General features: G+C 41.2%; 1 protein-coding gene across 2 annotated transcripts in view; it reads right to left on the reverse strand.

Annotated features, from left to right (window-relative positions):
• The window catches only part of Blmh (bleomycin hydrolase), a 43,403-nt gene extending 36,149 nt beyond the window's left edge, over window positions 1–7,254 (reverse strand). The window contains exons 1-5 of one of the 2 annotated variants that reach the window (XM_028759238.1): window positions 7,017–7,254; window positions 6,487–6,684; window positions 2,899–3,008; window positions 1,982–2,123; window positions 568–656 (exon numbers count right to left, since the gene is read on the reverse strand). In XM_028759238.1, the coding sequence (XP_028615071.1) occupies window positions 568–656; window positions 1,982–2,123; window positions 2,899–3,008; window positions 6,487–6,684; window positions 7,017–7,029 (552 nt within the window). In that variant the 5' untranslated portion in view covers window positions 7,030–7,254. The remainder of the gene's footprint in view (window positions 1–567; window positions 657–1,981; window positions 2,124–2,898; window positions 3,009–6,486; window positions 6,685–7,016) is intronic. The other variant, XM_028759239.1, reaches the window with a different exon arrangement.
• Window positions 7,255–10,310: the final 3,056 nt, after the last annotated feature.

Genomic DNA, 10,310 nt, shown 5'->3' on the forward strand with positions numbered 1-10,310 from the left:
ACAGATGGCTGTGAGCCACCATGTGGTTTTGAGGAGTTAACTCAGGTCCTCTGGAAGAGCGTCAGTGCTCTTAACCACTGAGCCATCTCTCCAGTCCCTTTAATGATTTCTTGAAGTTAATATCTAGTCACACTACTTTTGATAGAACTTTACTTCAATAGTTATATCTCTTTAAAAAAACAGTTACAAAGCCTGGCAGTGGTGGCACACGCCTTTAATCCCAGCACTTGGGAGGCAGAGGCAGGCGGATTTCTGAATTCAAGGCCAGCCTGGTCTACAGAGTGAGTTCCAGGACAGCCAGGACTATACAGAGAAAACCTGTCTCTAAAAACAAAAACAAAACCAGTTACAGGCCAGGCAATGGTGATGCATGACTTTAATCCCAGTACCCTGGAGGCAGAGGGAGGCAGATCTTTGTGAGTTGGAGGCCAGCCTGGTCTATGGAGTTAGTTCCAGGACAGCCAGACCTACACAAAGAAACCTTGTCTCAAAACACACACACACACACAAAATCATTTACAGTTTAGGTCAAGTGAACTAGCCCAGTCCCTCCTATTTATTCTGTACCTTGTGATTCAGAATATCATTCATTCTTCTGCTGGCCTCTGTAGTATGTGATTCAGGGAAGCATTTCTTAGGGACAACACCATATTTTTCTAAAAGACAACAAATTTTATTGTTAGATAAAGTAAAAATAAATTCTTATTAGAAATCCTTGTGAAATTATTGGCTGCTTTAAAATAGGCTGTATTAATAAACAGAGGTGGGGTTTGTTTACTTGTTTTGAAAAAAGGTTTCATGTGGCCCAGGCTGTCCTCAAACTCCCTATGTGGCTTAGAATAACCTTGAACTTCTGGCCTTTCTGCCTCTACCTCAAGAGGTAGAGGATTATAGGGACATACCAGTAGATCTGGTGTATTTGGTGCTGAGGATCGAACCCAGAGCTTTGTGCACACCAGGCAACACTCTACCCACTGAACTTCATCTCCAGACATTTCTGGCTTATAGGTTTGTTCGATTCTGCAGACTAGGACCTTGCGCACACTGAGAAAAGTATCTTACTACTGAACCATACCTCTAGCCCCTTAAAATGGGCTTTTAATATGCAGTTATCTACCTTGAAATTAATTCTAATATTTTACCTATCATACTTTATAAAGTATTCAGGATTTCTCCCAAAAGAAAATGTTTGGTTAAGGACATTTTCAAACAAGTCAGGTTTTTGTTTACTTGCTCTGCTGTTTGGTTGCTGCTGTTTGCACTACTAGGGATCAAATCTGGGGCCATGTGCATGCCAGCCAAGCTCTCGCCGTTGACCTACACCTCCAAAACAATTTTCTTTTCCTTTTCAATTTCTATTTTATGAGTGTTTTGCCTGCATTTATTTAAATGCACCACATGTGTGTCTGAAGAGGCCAGAAGAGTGTCTGGAATTACAGACAGTTGTGAACCACCAATAGGTGCTGGGTTTTCTGTAACAGAGGTAAGCACTCTTAACTGCTTACCCATCTCTTTAGCCCTGTTAATGTGCTTCTTGATTCTTCAGTGCTTCCTTTAAAATTTTTTTGGTGTGTATGGATGTTTTGCCTGCATGTATGTCTGTGCACCATGTGAAGGCTAGAAGAGAATGTTTAGTACCCTGGTGGTTATGGGCCACATGTGGGTGCTGAAAATCAAACCTAGGTCCTCTGGAAGAACAACTAGTGCTCTATAGCCACTAAGCTATCTCTCCAGCCCCTCAATGATTTTTGTTTCTGTTTTTTAATGGGAAGTTACTCCTAATTAATTCTTCTCCAACCAAACCTTCATAGTATCTATTTCTTTAACAGTTATTTAAAGATAAGGACTTCACAAGTGAGAACAGTAAGTAAAGGTTAATAACTATGTAGCCTTGGAAGCCAGTCACTGTGTATATAACCACCAAAGAAATGCCCTATTCCCAACGGCAGAGCTCGGAATTCCATTAGAGAAAGGCTCTCACCAACAATATTGACAAGCATATCCCATTGTCCACCATCATTTGTAGGGTTCATAAGCAAATACTGCACCAGTCTCCCATCTTCAGGCTCTTTTTTCTGGGCTGTGTCCACAAAAGCATTCAAGAAGAAATAACAGCGTTCAACCTAAAGTAAGAGAACATAAATACATTTAAAGGCAAGGGGAGCCAATCATGTCACTGGTATGCATGATCAGTAGAAGGGACTCCTAGGCCAGTCAAGGATTTTTAAAACTGAAGTTGATAATTAAGTACCACTATTTGGCTTCAAAAGAATATCTGAAGTTTTTTCTTATACTTGCATATATATTTCAACATACTGCATCTGTGTGCTGCATATACATTAAAATGTTGAAATAAATCCTGCTATTTTAGAGTTTTTAATCAGTAAACATCTAATGGACAGTTATATTTTTAAGATTTTCAAAATAAATAATATTTGTTGCTTTTTCTTCTTCTTCAGAAAAGTGCTACCAAATGAAGAAACTGAATGCTTAAAAGATCAGATGATCTAAGTAAAGATGCTTGAAAGGGAAATGGCTAAAAACAAAGCTTTACATTTTAAATAAAGAAAGCACCAACAGTGAGTTAATAGGTTTGTTATTTCCTCAGAGAACACAGCCACCTACCAAACAGAGAGCAGCTGTGGGGCAAGAGTTCAGGGCTAAAGCTTCATCGACAGCACGCCAGAAGCCTGGCTCTGGCCCTGACACCACAAAAGAAAAACAAGGAAATGTCCTTCTGCCTTCAAGAAGATAGAGTTCTGATACTGGGGAAATCAGAATGGTATCACATGTATAATGAAAAGATACACTGGAATGAGAAAGTAAAATAATATAAAGGCTGCCCCTAACTAGACTGCTATGAAAACATAAAGAAACCATGCAAGGTCAGTCCCCTACCTTGTCCCAAAAAAACAGGTAAGACTGACTAAACTCAAATTCTTCAATGTTAAATTTTTTCATGAATGGAAGTCTCATGACATTCAAACAAGAAAAGATCCAGCATCGTCCTACAACGAGAAAGGAAACCAAGATGTTATAACTGTTTATAGACTGCAATGCTCCAACTGCATTTCTAACATCAAAGCCATGGTAAGAGCTGGATATTAAGATTAAATAGGAAATAATAGAAATATTAAATTTGTTTGGTTTTGAGACAGAGTACCACGTAGCCAACCTTGTCCTGGAGCCTACTATACAGAGCCAGAGTGGAGCCTTGAATTCGTGATCCTCCTTCTTCAGAATTATATGTGTATGTCACCATGCTTGGTTTCATGTGATACAGGAATTTGTGCATGCTAGGCATTCTATCAACTTAGCTACATCCTCAACCCAGAACAGAAATACTAAATTTAAAGCAAAACAAAAGACATATAGTCACATGGAGAAGTTTAGCATTTCTAACACCAACACACACACACGCACACACACACACAAAACCAAAGTAAAACCTTGTAGGTTACACACGGTGGCACATACCTATAACTCTGGTACTTAAGAGGCTGAGGCAAGAAGTTTGCTATGAGTTCTAGGTTAGCCTGGATAATGTAGTGAGTTCTAGGATAACCTAGAAACACTGAAAGAAAATGAACAGAGATCATGAATAGATTATATGATGTTCAAAAAAGACACAGAGTGTAAAGACACTTTGGGTTTTTAAGTTCATAATAAGACATTAGTAAAGTGGAAAAATGTCCTTCTTCTTCTTGACAATGCCCCAGTTGGCAAGAACTTGGAAAAATAAGCACTCTGCTTCTGGACCAAGAGAGCTAAGGAGATGCAAATCACCTGAGATTGATTTAGGAACAAATATCTTAATTTGGAATGAACAAAAACTTTAAACTGGAATAGCACTTATCCTACAGTGAGTGCTAAGCTTAACATAAGCTATTTTCTCAATAATGAGTTGTTGCATTTTAAAGGAGGTATTTAACTAACTGGGTTATATAAACATTTAAACACAAATGATAAGTTTGGGAGGAATGAAGCAGGAGGATCACTTCAACCTTAAGAGTTAAAATATAATAATTTAGAAATTAAGGCATAAGTGAAAAAAAAAAGGCAAAGTACTTTCTTTTTAAACTCATGTCAACAACAACAAAGTCATGCTAAGAAGTGCCACTGTTCCAGGATGAAGCTGTTGCTCAGTTGGCAGAAGGCTTAACTAGCATGCCACAACCCTGGATTCATCCTTAGCACTGCATACATTAGACATGGCAGTACATGCCTGTGATCCCACACTGGGAAGTGGAGGCAGGAGAAAGCTACACAGCAGGGCTGTTTCTCTACTTCCCCACTCAGTTCCATAGCTCTACATCCTTTACATGCACCTGGTCACCAGGATCTCTGCTATCATTTGATCCGAATTTTTAACCACAACATACACTGTTCCTCCATTTAGTATATGTCTGACACAGGGAAGTTCTAAGCCCACACATGATGGCGTCCCTGAAGATTTTATGGCATGCATTAAAAACATAATCATGTTTTCATTTACCCCTGTAAAGGCACAATCAGAGCAACTGCAATTTGCCACGATATCAATTTAAGTTTTTAAAGGTCTATTTCCAATGACACCATTTCTAAGTGAGGTCATGTCTTTAGAACATTCAAATATTTTGCCTTTCAAAACATGAGGGAATCTAATCTCTGTAAGCATTCCACACTAGTGTGGACTAGGGTAACTTCAGAGTACTGCCTTTACCAAAGCACAGCACCACCACATGAGAAGCTAGAAAACACTGAACGCCTCTGTGAGGCCTTGGATTAAGGAGAGCACTCTCCTGGAAAGAAACTTAAAGGGAAAGTTTTGACACACTTGGATATAATATTTTCACAGATATGAAACCGTGTCTACAACACATGGACAAATGAGAACGTTTATAAAGGGTACATACAAAAATTCTTAAAGTATGCTCTCATATTAAAAACATTCATAGCCGGGCGGTGGTGGCGCACGCCTTTAATCCCAGCACTTGGGAGGCAGAGGCAGGCGGATTTCTGAGTTCGAGGCCAGCCTGGTCTACCGAGCGAGTTCCAGGACAGCCAGGGCTACACAGAGAAACCCTGTCTCGAAAAACCAAAAAAAAAAAAAAAACATTCATACAGAGAATAAAGACTTGATGGATAAACAGAAAAAACACTCTCCTACTGGTACTTTGCAGATTTTCTACACTGAACAAGAGTGATTTTGTAACAAAGAAAAAAATTAAATTGTGTTTCTGAATGCAGTCATTTTTGTTTTAGGCTTACCTGTGCACTGTCCCTCTCCTGCATACCATTCTGATTTCTGCTACTTCTGGGTGAGCTATTAGGATGAATACTTCACAGAAGCAAATGACATCACCCATGGACTATGCTCATGTACTATTAGTATTTGGAGTAAAGTGATATACCACATAAGACCTGATCAGTACCAGATTAACATTTCCCTAAGAGACTGTGATCATAATCATGTAGGGTTATGACATATTAACTAGTTAGTCTGTAGCCTGAGAGACCACATATCCCAAGTCCTTCTGAACTAAGCCCTGTGAGTGCTAAGTAAGTACTTTCTACTACATAAGAAGATTATGGCAAGGTCATGATTTTTTACCTTTAAAATTTAAAAATCAATTTTACTATGGTATAATTGACATACAGCAAAACATTACCTATGTTAAATGTATCCTTTGAGCTTTGAATTGCTTTAAGTAGCAATAATGTATTTTATGTTGATACACATGGAGTAGTTTCCACATAAAGAAAAAAAATGCAAAGTCCCTTTAGTTCAATTTTTTTGAGACTATTTCTCCTATTTGGATTCCTAGGTAACCAACCTCTCGGTGTAGACATATTGCATCAACAGTTGTAACTGGATAGCAGACAGCAAAACAAGAATTCTCAGCCAGCAAGGAAGGAGAACCCAAATATACTACAAAGTAACTACTGACAGGAACTAACCTGTGAGCACAGCAACCTAAGCTGCAACAGCAGAGCATATTTAATCACCTTAAGGGTTTTTTTTTCTATTTTATACATTCGGATTTTAGGGCAATTATGGGACATCTTCTATGATATGGGTATTTTTCCACTGATTATTTGTGACCAAGAGCACAGGCCAAATCTGTTAGTAGTACATAGCTCATCTTTGCTTTAGGTTTATCTGTCTGCAACCTCTCCCCTATAAGCTGTTTCTATCTTCTGCTATTTCTAGATGAACTGTTAAGATAAAATTTTCATGAAAACCTCACATATCCAACATCACATAATATCAAAACAACATGGTGATACGCATTCAAAGACCGTCATCTGTCACAGATGATGTTAGGGAACAAACTAAATGCTAACAGGCCATAGAACACCGAAACTACCACACAGGTAATGCCTTTTCTTGTACCTATTCTCTGGCTTACAAATTCTTTCAATGTTACAAAGCTCTGTTATCCCAGGGCCATTTTTAGGACAACAAAATAGACAGTAAAGTAGGCAAGAAGTCGAAGACCTCACCAGAGCTCTTCTGGTTGGTGACCGGCTTGCCTTCCTGAGGCACAACGTGCTGAAACACATGCTGAGCACCCTGGACCGTGGCCCTCTTCAGACAGATGTCCAGCAGATCGTGGGTGGTCCCGACATTCTGGGCAAGTACGAACTGAGGGTCAGAATTTAGTTTATGGATCAAAGCAGCTACCTTCTCCGAATTTAGTCCTGTAGAGAAATCAAACGCCATTATAATTATACACGTCCCGACCCCGAAGAGGTTGACGGGGACAGCTTTAGGCTAGGGTCACTGTAGATCCTAGATTTAACTTCGCAAGAGCATCCTGCAGAGTGCTGAGGCCAGAAAGTCCTCTCCCGGCATCCTCCCCGCGAGATGCCTTCTTCCTCCTGGTGCTCTCCCGCCCTCCGGGAGGGCTACATCCTCGCCCTCGCCTAGGTCTCACCCGCATCCTACGGCCTTTCACACCGCTGGGCCTCACGGGTCCACCGAGCCCGAGAAAAGACCCCGAAAAGCACTCGTAGTACGACCGGTGCCTCACCTGCGTTGTTCATGGCGCCTAAGCTGCCTCGTGGAGAAACGTTCGGTTTCAGGGTCCTCAGGTGAGCTCTGGGGTTACACTACAGCCCGCTGCCTAGTTGGCTGGACCTGGTTCTCGCACCCTAAGCGCCGGAAGAAGGAAACCCGCTCAATGGTGGCCGAGAGAAACGGGGTCCGCGGAGGGACAAAACTCCCCCCCTCGCGTTGCTGAGTCAGCGCCATTGGAACTGGCCCCGCCCGGGGGAGGGCCGACAGGGGCGGCCTTTCAGGCGCGGGGGCAGCACCCCAGCCCGGGAGCGGCCGGGCGAAGCCACCCATGATTGCAGCTCCCACTGCCAACATTGCGCACTCTTCGCCTCGGCTGCGCCCTCCGCCATCTGTGATCCCTCTTCCTGGCTACAAGGGCGCCCTCCTGGAATCCCAAGCTCTAGAGGAAGGAGGCTGAGGGTTCCGGGCCGATGAGCCCAGATCTCTCATTGTCTAGGCATTGGGGAAACTGACACCCAGAACATCTTTTGGGAAGCCAGAAGGAGGTTTCGTGAGGTGAAAAGGAACTGAGGGGCCTAAAGTTAGCCACAGGACCCTAGTATGGGTTGGCAGATCTCAAGAAATCCACCCAAAGGCTTTTCCTGAAGGCACTTAGCTGACCAATCTGTTCATTTTTTTCAATTGCAACTTGTTGCTTGGAATCTAGTGAGAACAAAGTTCTTGTATTTGAAAGGATTTTGGAACCAATCTCTTTCCCACCCACCCATAAGCTACTACCACGGTTCTACAAATACACATCTGCTCACTTCATTTACACATTCTGGGCTTCGCGAGGCTCATGAGTGGTTCTTACTGAGCCCGGCTTGTGCTAAGGAGAATGATTACGTCAGTTTTATGCACTTTTTTTTTTTTTGCCAATGTCTACAAAACCTGTAAATCACACACACAAACATACACACCCTTCAAGATAATTAATCAGTTTTTCAAGATAGAGGTGGGGGAGTCCACTGCATATAAAATAGGTACAACTGTACACTGTAACCTTACTATTCAGATTTTCCATGGAGCCTAAAACCTAAGTCTTAAATCAATAATCTCCATGGTTCAGAGGAATTCTGATGTCTGTAAAGAGCCACATGCAGACACTCATCTGTCATTTGAGAACTCAGTCTCTGTCCCTGAGAGACTTAGCTAAAGACCTGCCATTCGAAATAGCAGCCATCTCCAAGGGAGCCCATCAACTACCTTATTCTGTGATTTTTTTTTTATTTTCTGAAGAAAAAAAAAGAAAAGAAACAAGCTAAAACTCATGCTGAAAGAAATCATAGGTCCTTTCTCACACACACACACAAACACACACACACGCACACACACAAAATGATGTTCAAACTTCCTGCCCATTTGGATTCAGCTCAAAGAATAAAATTGTATTCAACATTTGCAGGGTAGCAGGTCCTCAGCAAGTTTCTGATGATATGAAAATTAAAAACTTTAATCTTGTCACCAAGAGACTCATGATGTGGAAATGGGAGATGGCTCAGCAGATAAAAGCACTTGCTGCTCTTCCAGGGGACCCAAGTTTGGTTCCCAACACCCACGTCAGAAAACTGTAAGTCCAGTTCCAATGGATCCAACCAACACTTCCTTCTGGCTACCATGGGCACTCATCCCATGTGCACATGTATACACAGAGACATACACATTCAAAAAAATAAGGGAAAGACGTGCAACAGAATCTATACTGTCACACAGTAGTGCTGTAAGAGTAGCAGTTAGTAGCAAGAGCCAGATGCTAGGAAACCAGCAGTGATAAGGCTGGGCTCAAGAGTAGAACACTTGCTTAGCATGCACAAGGACCCTGATTTTGTTCTCAGCCCCACAGAGAAGGGAGACAGGTGGTGAAACTTTGAAGAGTAGATGGAATTTTATGAGACAAAGAGTGAGAGGGCATTCGAGGTAACAGCAAAGACACGAGGTGTGAGAGCACATGACAAGATCAGATCCAAGCCTCCCTGCATCGCAATTTTGATGTGGTTAAAAGCAAGAACTGTGATGAGATCAGAGGCAAGGTGCAGGACCAGGAAAGTATGTTGGGGCTGGGATAGGAAGGCTTTTATATGCCACACCTGAGCATCTGGACTTTATTCTATGCTTAATTAGAAGTCAAAAATACGTTTAAACATAGGAGCAATATTCTCAGATCTGTGTAAAGAAAGATCTGGTGGCTACAGGGAGGGGAAAGATTCTGGAAATGGGAATTAGTCAGAATGCTATTACACTTGTAGAACACTTGGGAGATAACAACAGCCTTAATTGTGGAAAGCAAAGAAGCATAGATAACCTCAAAGCTCTCAGTTTAGCTAGAAAAGAAAAGATGACTTCATTAACCAAGACCCAGCTTTTAAAACCATTGGCTTTAACCCCATATGAGATCATGTAACTGGTGGTAGGATGTGAGCTATGAAAAAATTTGTGTTAGGGGCTAAAGAGATGGCCCATCAGTTAAGAGCACTGGCTGCTCTCCCAGAGAACCTGAGTTCAATTCCCAGCACCCACAGTGTGGCTCACAACCATCTGTTTCAGTTCCAGGGACCTGATGCCTTCTGGCCTCCATGGACTCTCTGATGTAGTATGAAAACATACATACAAGTAAAATACCCATACACACATAACTTTAAAAAACACAACTAAATTTTTTATTAAGTTGGCAATAGTAAAAGGTTTCTGGACATGTGATAACCAAACTTCATTCAAAATCCAGTATTCGATAAATTTGACATGTATCTGGCAACACTGAACCTGTGTTGCCTCATAAGGCATCACTGAAGCCTGGTATTTGAATACAGGATATGAATACTGCCCTGTGTATGCTGTCATGCCAAGCAACACCAATGAACAATGTCTGAGACACCTCGGCAATATGAAATCTACATTGTCTACTATGAATTGCAGCGTTTCATTGTATATAAAAGATGTTCTTCTCTTATTGAAATATAGTAGCTTAATTATAAAAACATTTTAAATATCTCCCATCATCATTTTCTTCATGGAAGTGTCAAATTGGTATGTCGTTAGATTTTTATTGTGTTAAAATATTTGATTTTAAAGATTGCTGTTTGAGTTGCTGACTTGTGTTTCATATAAAAAAAATCATTAAATGACCTTTGACTTGGGATTAAGAGAGAATTCCCAACACTTTCTGATTGTTTTCATGAGATCTTCCTGCCTCTGCCTGAGAGTAAAGGCCTCTGCCTGAGAGTAAAGGCATGAGCTACCATGCTTCTTTCTTTCTTTTGTAAACATTTCA

This window comes from Grammomys surdaster, unplaced genomic scaffold (assembly GCF_004785775.1).
Source record: "Grammomys surdaster isolate TR1022 unplaced genomic scaffold, NIH_TR_1.0 126278, whole genome shotgun sequence".
Lineage (NCBI taxonomy): Eukaryota > Metazoa > Chordata > Mammalia > Rodentia > Muridae > Grammomys > Grammomys surdaster.